The following is a 22,542-nucleotide window of genomic DNA, read 5'->3' on the forward strand; positions in this document are numbered from 1 at the left end:
TCGAAGAAGAAGTAGCCATTCTGGAACAAAAAATGTCATGAGGCTGACCCGACTAGGAGGAGCGTCTCAGTACACACTTCGAGCTGAAAACTAGAATGTCAAATGCTGCTAACTGTTTATCACCTGCATTTATAATATAGAAGATGGTATGTATATAACAATAACTAATGGTATAGTGGAGATTTATACATATGAATCATTTATGTACATAACCACAATAGTCGGAGAAAGAAGTTCTTTATTATGAAATCTGTAAATAATAAAAAGCAGTTTATCACACGAGTAGAGCTTGTAAGTAATACACCGCACTTTCTGAGCCATATAGATCCATATACCGACAACTATTACTTAATTTAGTGGTGCTACATGAAATTCATGAGCAATAGGTGCGAATTGAGCTTTCATAAAAAAGGTATGCGTGTTGCTTGCATCACTATTAAATTAACACACTGTATGCTATTGTATGATACTGTGGGCATAAAAGGAATGTTAAATACACCACGGCCAATATTATAACATGACTAGAAAGTCTCATAGTGCAAACTAGCAAAGTCAAATGCTTGGCATTCCAAGTTGCACATCTGATGCAAAAGAACCTCAATTTGTATCATTAAACACAAAAGAGCGTATGACGCTGATGCATATGCAACATATGTAAGTTAAAGCTGCAAATATGTCAAGGTCAAAGAATATCAAATATCTATCAGAGTATCCAATGGTGGCCCACTGCCTGGTTCTGCTTGATCACCAGCTGCTGGACTCACTCTGACAGAATCGGCAAAATCCTCTTCTTTCGTTTCATCCTCTTCATCGTCCTTCATCTCATCATCTTCACTATGATAGTCGAGGTGAGCTCGCTGGCTTTTGATTTCTTCTCGAAGTGCATTAAGCTCTCGTAATTCCGCCTGTAGAGTCAAAATGTACACTCATGAAAGCCTTGAGTTTATGCAAAATGTAGCCATCGTACCATCAATCGATATAGACCAAAGTTGACATATTTTTGTGGATTTGAAAGAGCGATGAACTGTACTGATGTGGCAGCATTTTAAGATAACAATCATTTGAACGTGTCAAAGTATTCACAAAAACTAGGAAAGTATGGATAAAAACTGTTTGCTAAATAGTTTGAGAGTAAGTAAATGGGTTGGAAAGAACATGGTCTATCATATCAGTTGTTAACTACTACATTAGATGATACTATAGGAGTATATCATATCAGTTGTTAACTACTACAGTAGATGTTACTATAGGAGAATATCATATCAGTTGTTAACTACTACAGTAGTACAGTAAATGTTACTATAGGAGTCTGTCATATCAGTTAACTACTACATTAGATAGTTGTTAACTACTACAGAAGATGTTACTATAAGAGTATATCATATCAGTTGTTAACTACTACAGTAGTACAGTAGATGTTACTATAGGAGTCTGTCATATCAGTTGTTAACTACTACAGTAGATGTTACTATAGGGGTATATCATATCAGTCGTTGACTACTACAGTAGATGTTACTATAGGGGTATATCATATCAGTCGTTAACTACTACACTAGATGTTACTATTATAGGAGTATATCATATCAGTCGTTGACTACTACACTAGATGTTACTATTATAGGAGTATATCATATCAGTGAGTAATGATGGTATGTCAAGAGTAGAAAACAAAAGAAGTATAAATTATAAGTTGAAACTCACCTTGACCTGCTCAAGATATAAGGCTCGTTTTGCATGAACCATCCTAATAGGAAAGGGGTTCAGATTATTAAACGCTATATGAGTAATTTTCTGTGTGTCCCACATTCGTGTACCCATCTCTCTGAGAAATTGGTTGGCACTGAGATAGTCAGTGCACCGGAGTATGTCCTCTTCACTGTGCTTGAAGAATGCTGTCGCATATCTGAACAGTATCTGTAAGATAAAACCAGAGTTGTGTCACTATTGTGCCTCGTGTCTGGTTGAGTATATAACATTCAATACATTGAATATTGAATATTGAATATAATGAACAGGTTTAGTGTGTCTGAGTAACAAGTTGTTAAGAACCTCTTCTCAGTACATTCTCTGTACTGAGAAGAGGTTCCGATAATAAGTACGTACAAGTACATAAAAATGCAGATAGTGATGCACTCCTATATGATCACAACATAAAAAACCAGTTTATGGCAGCAGTTGAAACGTAATTCCTTTAAAGAACAATCTTAAAAGAACGAATTTGAAAGACGATCTTACAATACAAATTTGAACAACCGGGATTTGTTTTACCTAAATTAGCTCAAAATTTGGCACGCTGGTTTTCATTATGTTTGTGCATGTACATGGAGTGCTACTGGCAGTAGTAGTTTAGAAGTTCAGCAGACATCCGTGTGACACGCTTCGTACTATAGGAAATCAAATCAAAAGAATATATTTGATATATAACATGAAATTTATTACCTTGACCCCCTCAAAGAGAAAGGCATCCCATATCCTCAGCACAGTAGGCGTGGGTATATTCTCTATGAAGAGTGTGAGAAACCAGCTAAAGGAGAAGAGGCTCACGTCTAGCTCCAAACTCTCTAGATGTTTTGTCACATTGGGTATCTTGTCACTGAGGATCTCTTTTAGTACTCTCTGCAGACAAGACTCACTATGGAAATACTCTGTTACCGTGTACAAGCCAATACAACTAAAATCTCAGGTAAGATGGAATACCTTTTATTAAGAAATTAAACAAAAAAGCTACGTACACTTTTGTTCACAAGTCAGCGGCCTTCTTAAATTAGCATAACTAGAAAGACGTATATCGAGAGTTGTGATATCACAACCAACTGCTAGAAGAAACGATTGGCACAGACCTGATCTGCTTGAGCAGCCACCATGCTAGTACTGAAGTAGTCAGCTGGCAGAATAAAGTCTATGATAGCCACAAGACACCAAAAGGCATCTTCTTCCTTCAGAAAGAGTAGGGCAAACGCGGCTACTCTATTCATACCCTGTAACACACAGACATCACTCAAAGCAATCAGAAGATCTACATAGAGTAAACTCGACTCCTAAAAACCACTGTATGCATATATTACATATTTGCAATTGAATTCAATGAGCATAAAAAACTCAAAACAGAAACATACTAGCACTGATATAGGCCATTAATACAGATAGGTAGACTTGCCTGACAATATCCTATGTGGGGATTGTGATAGCTGTATGCTAGTAGCACCCTTCTCAACTTGGGAACACCATCAGAACTCTCATCTGAGAAGTATTTGTTGTTAGGAAGGGTCCGGTTTAGGTCCAACTCAATCTACAGAAAAACTAGAGATAACATCAAAAATCAAAGTAAAAGAAAGTCAGCGTAAGTCTTATTATGAAATTTAATATAGATTGCTTCTCAATGAATGACTTGATCAGCACAACAGTGTTATGTATTGCAAGCAGGTGTTATGACAAAAAGACAGCTTTACCAACATATCACCCAGTCTCTCATCAAGAAACTGCCTAGAGACCATAAAATATAATGATAGCGGATCAACAGACTTGACATATTTACTGTATAATTAAATATAATTTGTGGCCAACACATTAAGTATCTGAAGATTATCATTGATGAACAAGGGAGCGGCAGTGGATGAAATGCTACTGGTTTTAATAGTCTGTGATCCTACGAGGTGTGGAAAAAACTCCTCATGTAGCAGCTTTCATTCAGCCAAAATTCTTCACAAATCACAACTTTCCACAGTTATATCAGTTGAAATCAGAATTATTTCAAAATAGCATGAAGAGATGCAGTATGTTCAACAATTCTTTAGCAAATCTTTCAGTAATATGATATGCCATGAGTAATATGATATGCCATGAGTAATATGATATACCATGAGTAATACGTTATACTACGAGTAATATGATATACCATGAGTAATACGTTATACCATGAGTAATACGATATACTACGAGTAATACGATATACCATGAGTAATATGATATACTACGAGTAATATGATAAACCATAAGTAATATAATATACAACTAATATATATGTAGCAGCTTTCATTCAGCCAAGATTGTTCACAAATCACAACTTTTCACAGTTATATCAGTTGAAATCAGAATTATTTCAAAATTGCATGAAGAGATGCAGTATAATCAAAAATTCTTTAGCAACTCTTTCAGTAGTATGATATACCATGAGTAATATGATATACCATGAGTAATATGATATACGAGAATGTATTTACCTGTTTAGCCACAGGGTTGTGCTTGTTCTTGGAGTGTTTCTTACCCATGTGCTCATAGTATCCAGCCTTTTGATACTTTCCGAGATGTAGTTTGATCAAGCTAAGGAAAGTCATGATAGACTCTTTAGCAAGCAGTACAGGACAATATTTGACGAGTTGGATATGATCAAACACTTAGTCAATCAACCGATACACAGATCCAATATAAGACTCCGGCGTACAGTGGAGCCTCGGTTCTCAAACATAATCCGTTCCAGAAGGGTGTTCGAAAATTGAGTTGTTCGAGATCCGAAACAATTTTTTCCATTAGAATTCATGTATGTAAATTTTAATCCATTCCAAGCCAAGAAAACAATTTCAGTAAAGTATTTTTTTAACATTTTACACAATAAACTGTACTGTATATTACATACTATAAATAAAAACGGGTAGATATAGATCGTGTTCATTTTTAATAAAAGATTTTTTTATCTATGATGATGAGAGCAGGAAACAAAATGTGAAAATTTCGTATGTTTTGCTCTTAAAACATCGAAAACATTCTAGGTTAAGATACAATAGCAAAAATTGCAGAAATTGATAATAAAACAGCAAAGAACGCAACAGATCTGTTACATCAAAAATCATGTAAAAAATAAAATATAAATAGCAATGGCACTATTACTTCACATATTTGAAAGAAAATCCTCCAAAACAATTTAGGGTGACTCGACTGCAGGAATTGTCTCCCTAGCAAATATCTTCGGTAGAGGGACGTCGTTTCAGATGGTTCCTTCTTTCTGTAAAGAATTTATGAAGCGTAGCTTGCTTCTCTCCTTGTTAATGAATGTTTCCATGCTGTTTCTGGAGCTGTCCCGGACATTTAATTCTAATGCGCATGCTCTGGTTTGGTCGAGAACCGAATTTATGTTCGAGATCCGAGACGAACAAATCTTAATTTTTTTTGGTCGAAAACCGAATTGGTCGAGAACCGAAGCGTTCGAGAACCGAGGTTCCACTGTACTTTCCTTGTTCATCTCACATAACCACAGCATTTAGTGTATTCCATAGAATAAACACAAATCAAGTTAGAGGTAAAGCTTACATGTTCCAGACCCTTTCTCTGTGATTGTCTGGGATTCCAGATCGTATAAGGTTTTTGAACTCAGCACTACGATGAATCTCTTGAGTTGACATGACTGCAAGAAAGTTCTCCCATTTGACCCTTAACGACGCTGCCTCCGGTGACTAGATTAGAAAAAAAAGACAGGATTTAATTTAAATCAAATGCATAATTTAATAAAAACTCACGAAGATAAACCAAATTAGCTGACAATTACAATCCCAACATAAACGTATAAAATAACTGAGGTGCTCTGAATGTGGTGAGTGCAGTATATAACAAATGAGGTGCAGCAGTCAAAGAACTATCATGATAGTCAAAATGTAACGCATTGGAGTGATAACAACAGCTGAGGTGGTACATTTGCGCTATAACTTTTACAATGCTGTTTTTGTGACTTACTCTTTTAGTTGCAACAAATTATCCTTGTAGAAAAAAAATAGTTTTTAAATAAACATACAGATGAAATATTCCTATTTTTAAAACATTATTGTGTGATTTGAAGCGGTTTCCAGTTTTTGGGTGCATATCTGATATATTCTCTATTGATTTCATACAGAGGCTAGTTATATTCATTAGATCATCATAACAAATGAAGGGTGTAATAAACTCTCCTTCTATTTCAATTTAAATGGTTCTAAAACCTAAAATTAATTTTGGTAATTTTGTGCCAGCCTTTGTTTGCAAGGAAAGACAATGTCCTGCATCACCTGTTCTCTACAGTTATCAAGTTCATGCTTTGCTTATATAAATACTAAAGTGAGTTGAAAAGATTCAGCATATGCTCAGCACATGTTCAGCATATGGTCAGCATGCCTCCTTGTCACAATACTCTCAGGTTAGCTGTAGCATGTCTTGAATATGACAAGAATACATCGTACACAGAAGCTGAGCTAGGTGGTAGATATATGGAAGACAACAGACCTCATGCGCTATAGCAACGAGCTGCTCTGATCGGGACTGTAGGCTGGCAGCCTGTATGGTCGCATCATCAGCCCATCCTTCTATCTCGAAACCATATGAGTCATAATGCTTGGCAGCCCTGCAGCACGAAACCAATCATCACATCGTTTTCATTTCACATGATAAAAAATCACCCAAAAAGCATTGCGAACAATATTACAAAAACAGGCTGGTAATACCCAATGACAAATAGAATATAATTAAAGGTAAACTGACAGCACAAAACAATATTGCAGTAGCAGATAACATTACAGGTTGGGGTTTGAATAATATTTGTGTGCGGTTTCAACCAAATCCCCGGTTTGATCAACACTAGGACACTAGCGATCACGTGTACCGTGAGAGATCGTCATGTATAATCACTATATCCATAATTATTTCACTTTGCAGTAAGGCGATTGTGTGAAGTGGTAGTGTGCTTGACTTTAAATCGGAAGCCCTGGGTTCAATACCTGTGTGAGGCGATTTTTTCTTAACATTCTCCGTGTAGCTATGGGCAGACGAACAGACACCGCTCTTATGATAGTAAAGATTTTCAAGTCGTGAAAATAAACAGAAACATTCATGATTTTTGCAAAATATCGACCAGCAACAGCAGTGACACTATATAATTACGTTAACTCTCCTCTTTTGAATCCAATTATCTAAAAACTATAAATTCAAAACCATTATTCATGAAGGAAGAGAATGCGTTAATATGTTTTAAACAGATGTCTTCCAAGAATAGCTAGTTTCTACTGACCATTTTTCAAATTTCCAATTAATATGAAAGAAGAATGTCTTGCTAACGCATTCCACAAGATGAGACGCACAAGTCTATCGGTGCAACTTTATAACCATTTGAAAATGAATGTAGGATGTGTTAGTACAGCACAGGCTTTTCCCATATTTGTGGAAAGTATTTGCCATGTTGGGTAACCAAAAGAAAACGTAGCATGGTGAATAGATGGAGAAAATGTGTTAGTGTGGCGGCCAACAAGAGCGCTTTTGCCTCACATTCAGACATCGACTAATTGTTGACATTGACATTGTATATCATGTCATCGATGTTTTACCAAAAAAATAACCTCATATCACAGCTTGCAGCTTGAATTGCGCGTTTTTCATCTTTAAAACAGGTTTTTTGTTTGCTGAAAAACAAATATTATTCTTACATCATCAGAAATAAACGTAAATTTAAAATACAGTCTGCTAACCTTTGATAAAGGTTTAATAAAGGTTCCACGGTGAATATATTTTTATACTCCCAAAGAGACACTCAGTGAATATACCTTGACACTCCCAAATAGTCACACAGTAAATATATACCTTGACACTCCCAAATAGTCACACATTGAATATACCTTGACACTCCCAAATAGTCACACATTGAATATACCTTGACACTCCCAAATAGTCACACAGTGAATATACCTTGACACTCCCAAAGAGACACTCAGTGAATATACCTTGACACTCCCAAATAGTCACACAGTGAATATACCTTGACACTCCCAAATAGTCACACAGTGAATATACCTTGACACTCCCAAATAGTCACACAGTAAATATACCTTGACACTCCCAAATAGTCACTCAGTGAATATACCTTGACACTCCCAAACAGCCACACAGTGAATATACCTTGACACTCCCAAACAGCCACACAGTGAATATACCTTGACACTCCCAAACAGTCACACAGTAAATATACATTGACACTCCCAAATAGTCACACAGTGAATATTTGGTTAGGTAGCCTGCATAACCAAATAGTTTTAATGTAGACAAAAAATCTAACATACCTAACCATGTTTTGCCTTCAAGTAAGCTAACTTGACATTACAGTGTGAGAGTGCCACAATAATCTTTACAAAGAGCCTTAAACATCACTTTATTAATATGAGGGGACAACTACCTTTTAAAGATTATCCATTAACCCAGACACCTGATCTGCGCATACGAACAGAAATATGGAAAGCAGGTGAGTAACATGACAGGGAGCAAAAAGTGAATACAGAAGGTTTGAATAGGCGGAGTGAAAGCATACCTGAAGGAAGAGGAGAGGGTATCACGCTTTTCAGGATTGGATGGCTTGTCTTGATTTCCTCGCATTGCCTCATCTAGAAGTTGGCCCATTAACTCATCGCGGGGTGGAGCAGTATCTCCCTCAGCGACTAACAGAAGAGTGGCAACAACTACCTTAGACATATAACTTACATGATCATCGAAGGTTATTAAACTAAACCATGATTGTGATGCTGTGCCCATGCAGTAGTAGCACATGCAGTAGTAGCCCATGCAGTAGTAGCCCATGCAGTAGTAGCCCATGCAGTAGTAGCACGTGCAGTAGTAGCACGTGCAGTAGTAGCACGTGCAGTAGTAGCACGTGCAGTAGTAGCACGTGCAGTAGTAGCACATGCAGTAGTAGCACATGCAGTCGTAGCCCATGCAGTAGTAGCACATGCTTGGCCCAAACTCGACCATAGATCATACACCAGAGTAAAAAAATGGACTAATGACAAATCCGACAAGCTTTGATTATTGTTTGAATACTGGCGATCATAGAAACAGCCAAGTAGATTCCTGCTATTTGTTTGTCATAAGTTATACGTATAACAAATTGTGTTTTACACTATAACTAGCTGTGCTACCCGGCGTTGCCCTGGTAATAAAAAATTCTTCAGTCAGGAAATTTATTTGTATTAAACATATAACAACATTTGCCATTCTAACTTTCAAACTACATATCATGAGAGAAGTGTTTTGTGTAGTTGAAATAAGTAGAAAGAGAAAATAAAAACAACTGTAAAGGTTTTCTAACTTTATCAAACAACTTTTAAACTTCATATCATGAGAAAAATGTTTCGTGCAGACCAAATAACTTAAAAAAATAAACCGACTATAAAAGGTTTAGATTTAAAATTGAAATAATGAGCAAGTAATAGCTAAATTAAGTCGGTTTTGCTACGATTACATCAAATATGATATGGTAATGATACAATTAATAAGAACTGAGAAAACAAAATAAAAATCCTGAATATGTAGAATTAATAATAATAATCCTTGCATAGAAGTGTGTGTGTGTGTGTGTGTGTGTGCGTGCGTGAAAAAGGTTACTGTTCCACCAGAAGCTATCCATTAAAACTTTGGATACAATGATACGAATACAATATAATTATCCGCGCGAGAAGAATTGGTCTTGACCCCAGATATAGTAATCGAACCTTGTGAAAAATAATTCTTAACAAGGGCATCATAACGCGTGGCCGCATCGGTAAAATAATCAGCATGCGCTATAGCTGAAATGATAGATCTACAGATTTACTTTGAGAAATATATATATATATATATATGTGCATAATATATGATGTAATGTAATATGTGCATAATATATGATGTAATGTAATATGTGCATAATATATGATGTAATGTAATATGTGCATAATATATGATGTAATGTAATATGTGCATAATATATGATGTAATGTAATATGTGCATAATATATGATGTAATGTAATATGTGCATAATATATGATGTAATGTAATATGTGCATAATATATGATGTAATGTAATATGTGCATAATATATGATGTAATGTAATATGTGCATAATATATGATGTAATGTAATATGTGCATAATATATGATGTAATGTAATATGTGCATAATATATGATGTAATGTAATATGTGCATAATATATGATGTAATGTAATATGTGCATAATATATGATGTAATGTAATATGTGCATAATATATGATGTAATGTAATATGTGCATAATATATGATGTAATGTAATATGTGCATAATATATGATGTAATGTAATATGTGCATAATATATGATGTAATGTAATATGTGCATAATATATGATGTAATGTAATATGTGCATAATATATGATGTAATGTAATATGTGCATAATATATGATGTAATGTAATATGTGCAGAAATGGTGATGGCAGTAGAAGCTCGAGCTACTCGTATTGTTAAAACCTTCAAGACACACTGCAAAAATATTTATTAACAAAAAATATGCGACCTACTAGGGATGAGCCTGATACTCACCAAGGTGTGGCTTGTTGGTCTCATGCAAGACAAGCAGGTACTTGCTCTGAAGCTGATAGAACTTTGCTTCTATCTCTAGGTTTTTCCTGTAATCAACAGTAGAACCGTCGCAAGTTCGAGACTCCAGTAGTACTGCCACTCTTAAAGGAGTTATGTGCTCTTACCTTTCGGCAATTGGTAGTCGTAGTTGAAAATAAAGTATTGCATGCAGAAAACATAGACAAAGTAATAAATCAATAATAAAGAACATTAAAACCAACTAAATAAAACAGAGGCACATACATACCTCTGTAGGTCATCCATTTTCTCTTTATCATCCAACCTGACTGTGTGAAGTTCGAGTATTTCCTTGTTTAGAAATTTATTCTGCAACTCGAATGCCTCGAGTTTGTCCTAAAGCAATGTTTAAGTATTCAAACAGTCGTATAATAAATAGTACCTAGTCAATATTATTCAACAGCCATTCAGTGAAACACGCTTGAAACCCTCAAAGAGTCCCACGGTGAATATAATTTTATACTCCCAAAGAGTCACTCAGTGAATATATTTTTATACTCCCAAAGAGCCACTCAGTGGATATACCTTGACACTCCCAAATAGTCACACAGTGAATATATCTTGACATGCCTTAAGAGTCACAGAGTGAATATACATTGACACACAAAAGATTCGCACAGTAAAAATACTTTGACACCCCCAAAGAGTAAGTTTGTGAATATACATGTACCTTGACACTTTCATGAAATGACTCTGTGAACATATCAACAGCTACAGGAGATCCAGGAGGCATGCTAGACCTTTCCAGCTGCTCTGATAGAGATATGATAACATTATCTTTAGCTAATATTGTCTCTTCGCACATGCACGCTCGCTCCTTTAGATTTGTTACTTCTAACTCCAAACGCCTTTAACAAATTACAGTGAAATTAATTCGCTGTAACTCTCCAGTAGACGATGTGTACAATTCATATCAGTGCATATCTTATAATAGCAGTCACCACTACACGATGTGTACAATTCATATCAGTGTATATCTTATAATAGCAGTCATCACTAGATGATGTTTACAACTCATATCAGTGTATATATCTTATAATAGCAGTCACCACTAGATGATGTGTACAATTCATATCAGTATATATATCTTATAATAGCAGTCATCACTAGATGATGTTTACAACTCATATCAGTGTATATATCTTATAATAGCAGTCACCACTACACGATGTGTACAATTCATATCAGTATATATATCTTATAATAGCAGTCACCACTACACGATGTGTACAATTCATGTCAGTGTATATCTTATAATAGCAGTCATCACTAGATGATGTGTACAATTCATATCAGTGTATATCTTATAATAGCAGTCATCACTAGATGATGTTTATAACTCATATCAGTGTATATATCTTATAATAGCAGTCACCACTAGATGTGTACAATTCATATCAGTGAATATATCTTATAATAGCAGTCACTACTAGATGATGTGTACAACTCATATCAGTGTATATATCTTATAATAACAGTCACTACTAGATGATGTGTACAACTCATATCAGTATATATATATATATATATATATATATATATCTTATAATAGCAGTCACTACTAGATGATGTGTACAACTCATATCAGTATATATATCTTATAATAGCAGTAACCACTAGATGATGTGTACAAACTGACTGATTCTCTGCAGTGAGCCTCTTTGAGTCTTTTATTAGTTCTTCCACTTTGTGTTTAAGACGCAAGTTTTCTGTTTCTTGGTCGACCTGATTCGCCATCTCTGGATCGCTGTAAATCTTTTTGGCATTTTGCCTAAAAAATAATAAATTAAAAACTCCTGTAAGAGCAAAAAGTATTTTGATTTCTCTCTCAAAACTCAAACTAGATAAATTAAACTATTTGTTTGGCTTAAAAGCAAAAAGAAATAATGGAAATTTACTATACTGCCCTTTCTAAGTAATGTTTGCTCTAAAAACAACATTTCATATGTCCAGCAGGCAGCAAGTGAAAGATGGGTTGACACATTTTATTTCTAGCTTAGCCAAAGAACATTTTTGAGTTCAATATTAATAATTGCCGCGATGACAGAAAAAATTATAATTAGTAATAAACTCCATTTGAAACTCCGACTAAATCTTTCAAGTTGTTTAGTCTACACACAGACCTCTGTCATTGCTGCGCTACTTCTGCACTACCTTGGTTAATGCTGCACTACCTATATCAATAGCTTTGCTAATACTGCACAGCCTTATTTAATGCTGTGCTCCCTATATAAATGCTGCACTAACTATGCTAATGCTGCACTAACTATGCTAATGCTACACTACACCTGCTAATGCTGCACTACTATGCTAATGCTGTACTACCTCTGCTAATGCTGCATTAACTATGCTATTGCTGCACTACCTCTGCTAATGCTGCACTACCTCTGCTAATGCTGTACTAACTATGCTAATGGTGTACTAACTATGCTAATGTTGCACTAACTATACTAATGCTGCACTATTATGCTAATGCTGCACTAACCCTTAAAAACAAAAAGAATCTGCAGCATCTCTATCACCTTCAAATTTATAAGCTAATTAATTTGCACTCCACAACTATTGCTGCTGTATATTACTTACAATATATGAATCTGCTCTGTGAGTAAGTCTGTCTGTGAATGGAGCATCTTTAAAACTTGTTGATTTGCTTCAAGTTCCTCTTTCGCCATTCTTGCTGTCTCTATTGCTGCTTCTAGCTCTGTACTCAGCTGCGTCGTAAGCAATCATAACAGGTGATTTATGACAACAAATGTCTTTATAGGTTCAGATATCAGTTTATTGTATTACTACCAACACCTAGAGGCATCTTGCTAACAAGGAGCTGACCAGCCTACCACCTTCGCATGCAGAACAGAACAAAACACCTGCATGTATTCATATATGCTGTGCAGATAAACACACAATCACTGGCAGACATAGCACAGGTCAACACAAACGTACACTCGAGCATTTAGCACTAGTCCGACATAAATGTATGTATCATGCACACGGTACAGGTAAACATATGCACATATACTCTGGTATGTAGTAGAAGGCCACATAAAACCACCTGCGCACGTAAAACCATCAATTGTGTCATCTTTTTAAAATGAAAAACCAGCATATGACCAAAACAATGAGGTATATGGCATTACATTTAATATGCAAAGCCATAAACCAATTATTTGTTATTTTAGAATCTTTATGCTGTAAATGCCATATGCACAAGTTGATGTCTTAATGGGAAGATTACTGTGGAAGATTTATTATCATATCTGTGGGCACATGTCAAAGACGCCCAATACAGTCAAATCTCTTCATACAAGATTAATTTCTTTCTAAAATCTTCGTATGTTAAAAGTTGACTTGCAACATTACATTACAATTAATCTACGGCAGTTTCGTGATGGCGGCGATTAACTGTTAGTTTTTGAACTTTCAAGAGCTTGTAATCACATTTCCACATATTCTGCATCTACAACACAGCAGAGTAAGACATGATGAATGTTTTGATACCAAATAACTGTAATGTGAATTTTGTTGCAAGTCAACCTTTAAGACTGCCATAAATTGGAGCAAATGTTAACATGAAAATGCACTGTAACGAAACTTAATTCATTTCACAACCTAGATACCTCCGATGGCCCTTAATAAATACTGCAAGGATTTACAAGGGCCATCGTTTATATTACGTAACATCAAACAAGTGCATTTTAGAGTCTACATATAAAGTTAAATTATATGTAAAAAACTACATTATTAAAGTAACGATCAATAAAATGTTTTACATGTATCACCGCAAAACATACAAATAGACGTCTAGGCTCGACGATGGAAAGGTTTAAATTTCACCACCCTTTCCACTTTCAGTTACAAAACTGTAATGTAATGAGAAGATTTGAACATGATACATGTATGTTGGGAATTGCTTCTGGTCTGGTGTCAAATGTTCATCGAAGTTTTACATTGCATGTTGAAATGACTCTATGTAGCTGTTAGACTGTGCACCATTAGAATGCTGGGTGTCAGACCAATGAGGAGATTCTTATACTTATCCATGTTGAAAACTCAGGCTTGCTGATTCAACATGTATAAACCCTGTGCTTCGGGTTTCCAAAGATAACTTTCCAACTACGGTTATAAGTCTCTGTAGGAGTGTGAAAATACTTGGGCCTAATGTTTAGCAAAAAATAGTATCGTATTCATATAATGCAGCAAGCAACCCTTATGCTGTTATAGCTTGAACAAAAGATATAACTATGAATATGACTAGACTATGCTCTTGATAAACATGAATGTGTCCAATTTATTTGCCCATCCTTCCTTCTAACTAACATACTCTAAACATACTAATCTTAGACTACGGTGTCATAACAATTTGTCTATATTATTCGACAATAAATACATGCATTGTTATCAAGATAAAGCTGGTCTACACAGTTGCTGCAAACACAAACGACTATAAAAGTGAAAATTCAAGGTGACACAAATAAAAAACTGAATTGATATAGACAAAAAATAATCTGCATGAAGAAGGGAGCAGAGGCTATACTTACAGCAACACATGTTGAGCACATTTCTACACTCTTCCTGTTGAACATAGACGTTAACTTCTGCTTTGCAGAGTCTGCCGCTTTACTCACATTATTTGATAATTTTGAAATGGCAGCATTGGATCCTGACCTTTCACCTCTATTAGAATCAGCCAGAACTATTGTTGGATGAGCAATAACTTCTGCAACAACACCCCAAAATAACACCACTTTTCTATGTTAAAACTTAGAACTGTGAAAAATAGTTAACTTGGAGTGTGTTTCATTTACAATTTACAGATTATACAATAAGATTCAAGATATACATAATATTCAATATTTAAGATATAATATAGAATATTCAGAATAAATAATAATATACGTACAAGAATATAATTTACGATGGATGCTCAAGCTATTAGATATGCGGAACGAAACACTGCAACTATGGTTGTCAGATAATAGTAAATTACCCTTGAGCAAAATTACACAACCAGAGCAGCCAATCTAATGACCTGCCTAGCACTGGTCATCTATTTTAAACATACATAATTTATAGACAAACACTTTTCTAAATGCCAGCTACTAATTTATCCATGCACAATGATACTTGATGAAGTAAAATGCTGCCTTCTAAATTATGATTACAATTGCATAGTTTCCAAATGACTCTCACATTTTAAAGAAAGGTGCACTATAGCATTCCAAACACATTTGAACGCGGATACAACTATAGCAAGAAATAAACTTTTGTTACAAAGAAGTACCTGGCTTGACTTCTGCATTCTCATCATTAATGATTGTTCCATCCTTGTCGGTGAAATAACTTTTAATCTGTAACAAATATTCAAAATACTAAAAAGTATTAAAGCATGTGCACATTTAACCATCAAAAGATAATTGAAAGGTTCCTGAAGAGCTGGCTTCACAACATAGAGATGCTCAAAGATTACCTTGCTCGATTGTCGCTGGGTAATTTCCTTGCGACGACTCTGCAATTCTTGCAGCCAAGTAAACATTTCCTCTCGATCATTAGCTTCTAGCACTGTGACATTATCGTTAGTCCTACAATCGCTTAGTCATTAAACCGTAGCACATTTCTTGCCACTAAGCAAAGCAACACTGTTACACAGAATATTAAAAAGCAAAATTGTATCAGCTACCTGATTTCAAACACTCCAGGTTTTTCCTTAACATCGAAGGTGAAGATGGCATGGGTAATTAGTATATGCCCTTCAGGTTTAGTATCTCCTTTCGATTTATAGTAAAGCAATCTGCCACCATCATCGCTGTGAATAAACAGACCCCTTAGAGGCTAGCTAAGTATTTTAAACTCTTTTGATACTAAACATAACACCGGAAATACTTTTCTTATTTAACAAGTCATCCGCTGCATCTCTTACCTGTATACAAACCATTTACGGTTGTAAGACTTGAGCAGTCCCGTCTTGTTGTGAAGGGTGAGATAACCACAAAGAGGCTGTTTAGTCTTAGGCTGTCGCTCTCTCATAGAAGGAACATCTTCTTCCGCTGACTCAAGAGCATCAGTCATTTTCTGTCATTGGTTGGTTTAGAGCTCTAAAATGCATCATAAATCTCTTGTCAGCATTATTACAGAAGGTATATTAAGATTTAATAGTCTCATTTTTTTCATGAAACGCAAACCACATTGTCATTTGCTAATAAAATGCATACATCCTTTTATTGCAATATGTTGCACAAATAATAAGAATCAAGCAAGAGAACTTCTAATCTTTCATATTTGCTGCAAATATACGCACCTAGAAGTGTATGACTTAGCTATGCTACTGTATTGTAACTGTAAAAAATCAATGCCACTTGGTAAGACTACGTCACATTTTGATGTACAGTAAACTGAATGCTTTAAAAAACTCGGCTATACAAATATAACATACAATAATTATCAAAAAAACCATTTTAATATCAATTTCACAGAAGATGAATGCAACAAATACTGAATATGACCACAATGTCAAGAAGGAATATAATCAGAAACGCGGTTGAGCCATAAGATGAAGCAGCGGAAAAAAATCTGATTATTCAACAAAAACATCTCAGAAAATAGCATAAATAACAAAAACTCAAAATAACAAGGTTCTAAGCTCCCGTGAAATGCAGTTAGTGAAAACACGCCGCCTTAAAATAATAATGGCCAGATATTAAGACATTTCTTAATTTGTACAATGACTTTCCTTCCCTGATGACATATATCAAACTTACTGCATGGCTCATTTTAAACTTTCTTAAAATGAATGTGCTATAAATCTTAGGGAAAGGGAAACGCCAACGCTGAAGTCTTCAAAATGTCAACATATGGCATAACCAACAAACAATCTGATCAGTTTTCTAAAATTAACTTCAGGAAATGGAAGAAACTGTATTATGAATTTGTGCTGTGAGCACGATATCATGTAAATGATATGAAATATCTTTTAAATTGCCATGGGAAAGCTGAAAAACGGACTAGCTAATAATATTATTAACGCAACTATGTAGAGATTGTACACAATGTGAAAAGCAAGGTAAGCACATGGTCTTGAGTCGGGGAGTTTGAGGTAAAGATTTGTCTATACAAATCTGTACAATCTACTCAAAATGTTCAGGGAAGAATTTAGGCTAAATTTCATCTTGTTTGTGCTTAATAAAGGAGTGCAATTTAGTTTAAAGAAACGATGGAACAAATTCCAAACAAGTCTGACACTACTGGGTTAGAACACTGAGTCCAGCTATTAACAAAAATTGTCCTGCAACTGGTTCACGGAATCAACCTGGCCAAAAAAGCTGAGAATACTTATACTAAGGTCAATATTACACTTTCGAGGATCATGTGTGCAGGAGTGTTTATTTCCTTGGTGCTTATGGCAATTAGCTAAAAACATTGATCTTTCATTGGCTTGCTTCTTCCTATGTATAAGTTGGTTGGCCTTGCAGAGATGAAGTGATTAAATTATGTGATGCACTTAGAACGATACAAAAAAGTAATGTTAATTTCTATGTGAAACCAAATACATGTATATGTAACAGAATCTCTGTCGATTAAACTAGGTTTCAGTAAGATTTTGTTGCTTAGCTCGCGCACTAAGAAATAAAAGCATCTAATGAGTGCAATTAAGTTTGGAGTATTTCTGGTTGTCACAGCTTTACTGTTAACCTTTTTAGTTCTATAGAGTTTTGCTTCAGCTTCTAATGGTTTAGCTAAATCTTTGGAAATTGCAATACATTTCAATTACAATACATTACAACTTTATACAGAATGAAATGTATGCCGTGGCGAGTATTCAGTCTTTGCCAAAATTTTAATTTGCAACTACACTTGCAAATATTTTCCAGCCTGTGTGCTTAATACATGCATGGGCGTACCCATGTATTATTTGACTGTCGCACATTTGGCAAAGATTATGGCATCAGGCAGTGCCTAGAATAAAGCCTAGCTCTAGTCTTGATAACACAAAATCGACAAACAAATAACGATAATTGCTTGAAAGATTAGAAGCATCACTTCCAACCTCATTAGTAAAAACATAAACGCAGATGAAACCTACAGAGGTGTGTTTTCCAGTCAAAAGAACCTCTGGATTTAGCTTTAACTGACTTCTTTTCAGCAACCAAAGAAGATCTGTGTAGGGCTAGCTAATTTTTATATTGTTTTCTACTAGTTCCCACTAGTTGAAAACAAATTTTGTAAACACTTATTTCAATGCTTAAATACTATAAATCCTACAAGCAATCCGTTACCAGTTACTGAGCCAATTCGTACATAACTGCTATTACCAGCATTATTATTGAATAACATCAAATTATATTATTTTAAAACAAACGAAAACGCATAATTTTATAAGAAACTATTTGGTATGACTTAAGTCAACTTCACAGTATTATTTAATTCGTAAAGCAAGCTTCTAGCGTCGTCACATGTAGGAAATTGAAGTAAAGTATTCTATACATTCTCAAAGTAACCCGCGGTTGCGTTGACCACTTCATTAATACAATTGATCTTTTATGACGTAACAACTTGCGGTAACAGTTATTAAATATAAACGTGTTCACAATACAGCACTCTTATTCTATCGCTTTATCAGCTAATCATCGTTCTTTTTTAATAACTTCACTTCTCTTTATCATTTAACTTCCGGTTGTTATAGCTATGTAACGCTTCAACAGGCAAAAAAGTTCACGATGTATACAGAAGCTATGTGCTGCATGTGTACGTAATGTTTTAAGACACACGCCCCTATTTGGGCACTTACGAAGTTATCTTCTATCTTGTAATTATTTGGTGATCGCGCTCTATTGGGACAGCGATTTACATACAGTAAAGTCTGGCTAACGTATTGATCACACTCAGCATCGCTAGCCCTTGGAAATTCAAGCTATTACATCCGAACTTCTGTAATTATTGATAGGTGTGTTGAAAAAATACATTCCCAAAGTTAATTGATGGAATGCTGGTCTAGTTTTCTTAATGTTTATAAAAATAACTATGTTCATTATTAATGAAAAATACTGTGTGTAAAAATTACTTTTGCTGTAAGACTGTATGTGAATTATCTCGCTCTGGGCCGTGCCGAAAATGTTCATGTACATAGACATAAGCAGTAACTTAGAGAATATTTGTAACTGCTGATAAATTTTGTCTACATCAATTGTTTAAACAACGTGTACAATTTTTAAAGTTAACTTTTTTCTTCTTTTGCTTTATGCCCTGGTCTGAAGTTTTTTGCTAGAACTTTTTGCTTTCGCGAGGTCTTTGAAGTTCTTTTGTGGTCCTTGTAACAGAACAGTGTTGTTTTTAAAGGGACAAATTTATATCATACTTGATACTATTGCCTTCAAGCTCTATATCGCGGACAGAATAGTTATGTTCTTCGCATAAGCAGACTGCAGAAACATTTTGCAAGTATACTTTCGAGGCCTAAACAAAAAAGTTTTTGTCAATAATATAATTGAACCTAAAAGTAAAGCCATTCATGTATGTGCAAGTCGCAAGATTTGCCTAAATTAGGCCAATTAAGAGCTCTACAGTAAAAAGAATTGCGTTGATGCATCAGCAAGTCGGCCTACATTGTTCATAATATGTGCTAGCTTCGTTACGTCATCTCTACTCACGGTGTTAGCTTTATTATGCAATTCCCATGCACGGTGCTAGTTTTATTGTGTAATATTAACCAAACCAGCATTTAAGTCAGCTGTGATTTACTGTAAATCAGTTCACCATTCGATGTTTCACTGGTTGGATGAAATACAAACACCAATGAACATGGTGCACAAGTGAAGAACTGAAGTATCACATTGCCGATCTAGGTGATCATTTTAGTAATCTCCACTACCAAGTGATATTGAATATGAATATGTCGCCGCACTACACAAGGTGGCTAGAAATTGCCAACGTAAGGTCACGTATGCTGATTTCACACTTCAGGCATTGCTATTGGGTATCAATGATGATCACCTCAGAAGAAAATTTTGTGATGGTGTCAAAGATGATCATGGTTTGAACTTGAACAAGCAATCAAGAAATGTAGAATTGCTAAAAACTTAAAACGACATGGCAGTGACAGTCAGACGAGTCTGTTCAGGGCGTGCACAAACCAGTCATTGGCAGCTGTTGCAAGAAAACTGTAAGGTTCATTCATGCAAAAGTCAGCGAGGATTTTTATGGCAACTGTATTTTGTCACATGCACCTCAAATGTCCAGCATACGGACAACAATGTTGTAACTGCAATAAGTTCAACCATCAAAGGCTCAGGGTAGGTCTAAAAAGTACGTTAAGATAGATGAAGCAATAAGTGTTAAATCTAGATATTTGCTATTTTAAGTTCAGGTTGTGGGCAAAATCTAAAGGTTGATGGCAAGCATGAAAACTAAGTCTGGTGATAGTTGCAAACAGATCAAGTTTTAGCTAGATACCGGAGCATTCTGTGACATCTTAAAATTCTCAAATTACTGCAAACCTCAACTTGAGCACTACCTTTATTTAAATAGCACCTCTAATAGAATGTCACTATAGAGGAATAGTTAAAAAAACAGCATCACTTTTTAATTGAATGCCACCTTTAATAGACTGCCACTTTGACATTCATTATGTTTGGGCTTTGTGAACACATAATAGAAAGTGGTCAGTAGAAAATGCTCCACAAAACAATACAAATAATAACTAGACTCAATCAATAACGATTGATTTTTTCGTTGTAGTTGTACTTACCATGGTTTTAATAAAGGTGTGCCTGAAAAGATCGATCATAGGAATCATCATAACTATACTTTGATTTAAAGATGCTAAGGTATAAATTCGACTCATTGCCTTCAGATTCATTCAAAAGATGGTTTTCAATCTGACCTGAAGACTTTAAAACGTTTTGATAAATGATGATAATACTCTTCAGGAACAGCGTACGCCATAATAGCTATTGTTATGGCGTGTCAAAGTCCATTTTCTAATTCAAAAGTTTTTAGGTTTTTTCCTCCAAACTTTGAAAGCAGTACAATCAAAATAAGTAATAATTGACACTAAACTGTTTTCCTCAAAGTAGTTTTTTGTTTAATTTGGTTTGATGCTTTGACGTATATGAACAACTGTTTAGCCTTAATGTTGACGCCAACAGCATTAATGTCGCTCTCTCTGAAGGAGGCTGCAAAATGTTTTACCAAGTTTGATATTGGGTTTGGCTCATTAGTAAATCAAAAGACATTTATTAGATTCTGGAACATATTAATGGTTTTCTGAACAGTTGACAAGAGTGCTTAATCTACGAAGTCAATCAGAACTGTGGATCTCACAATTAATCTGCTAGATCGCCATTCTATATTCATAATAGCTTTTTAACAGGTCAAAATCATTACGAGTTGATTTTATGAAACCTGTTATTCTGCAGTTCTAACAAATTTGTTAAACCATTTTTACATTTTCTAATTATTAGATGGTAATTTTGGTGATAACAAAAACTCAAATACACAGAGTAAAAGCTGTTTGTGCTGCAAAGTTTTATGCTTAATAAGCAAATAATCTAGGCTGTGTTGCATAAAAACAAAATGATTGCTGTTCGCTGCAATAAAGGATTATTTGCATACATGTATTTCTGTTTTGTATTAGGAAGGTGATTTGTACAAGCCACCTGTCAGTTTTTTTTTATAACTACACCCTCAAATAATCTTTTATATTTTGATGAGGATTGCTTCCAGCAAGGCCCATACTAAGGCTAAATATAAGAATATTCAGATGGTTTGTGCAACACAACTTTCAAAGTTGAGTTTAAATCATTCTTGGGCGAGTTTGGTATATCTGCGTCCTAATATAAAATTCTAACTCAAATTCAACACAAAAACCTGCATATATATATATATATTATATATATTAATATATATATATATAATATTGAATATCTGAATATATATTGAGACATACACCATTTATCTTGATTAGCCAATAGCTAGCAAAGTCAAAATTCTAAATTATTGAGAAATATTGAATTTTTTCTTTTCACAAATCCCAGAACATCGAGAGAAGTACTCGGGCTGTATTACTGTTATATCTTGATTGTTGTAATAATTTATTTATATGGTACATTTATATATCATAGGTATGTGTTAAATTCTACCTGCTGTTGATGCTATCTATGG

General features: G+C 34.9%; 1 protein-coding gene across 1 annotated transcript; it reads right to left on the reverse strand.

Moving 5' to 3' along the window:
- Positions 1-227: 227 nt before the first annotated feature.
- LOC137391974 (TBC1 domain family member 2B-like) lies at positions 228-16,455 on the reverse strand. The gene is made up of 19 exons (XM_068078552.1): positions 16,307-16,455; positions 16,067-16,192; positions 15,857-15,968; positions 15,671-15,737; positions 14,928-15,106; positions 12,973-13,100; positions 12,029-12,160; positions 11,060-11,237; positions 10,619-10,725; positions 10,333-10,418; positions 8,315-8,441; positions 6,247-6,364; positions 5,305-5,447; positions 4,221-4,320; positions 3,158-3,289; positions 2,841-2,978; positions 2,440-2,616; positions 1,702-1,914; positions 228-905 (listed from the first exon to the last, which is right to left on the reverse strand). Exons 1-19 carry the CDS (start codon positions 16,453-16,455, stop codon positions 693-695), a joined length of 2,625 nt encoding a protein of 874 aa, XP_067934653.1. The 3' UTR covers positions 228-692.
- Between the last annotated feature and the right edge of the window lie 6,087 nt (positions 16,456-22,542).

This window comes from Watersipora subatra, chromosome 3 (assembly GCF_963576615.1).
Source record: "Watersipora subatra chromosome 3, tzWatSuba1.1, whole genome shotgun sequence".
Lineage (NCBI taxonomy): Eukaryota > Metazoa > Bryozoa > Gymnolaemata > Cheilostomatida > Watersiporidae > Watersipora > Watersipora subatra.

Bases quoted from the DNA above. Each gene is read 5' to 3' on its own strand.
- LOC137391974 (XM_068078552.1), bottom strand. From the start codon at position 16,455: ATGACTGATGCTCTTGAGTCAGCGGAAGAAGATGTTCCTTCTATGAGA. The intron at 2,979-3,157 runs GCAAGTCTACCT...TGTGTGTTACAG, and splicing joins CCCACATAGGATATTGTCAG to GGTATGAATAGAGTAGCCGC. The intron at 2,617-2,840 runs GTCTGTGCCAAT...TCTTGTCTGCAG, and splicing joins TGGCTGCTCAAGCAGATCAG to AGAGTACTAAAAGAGATCCT.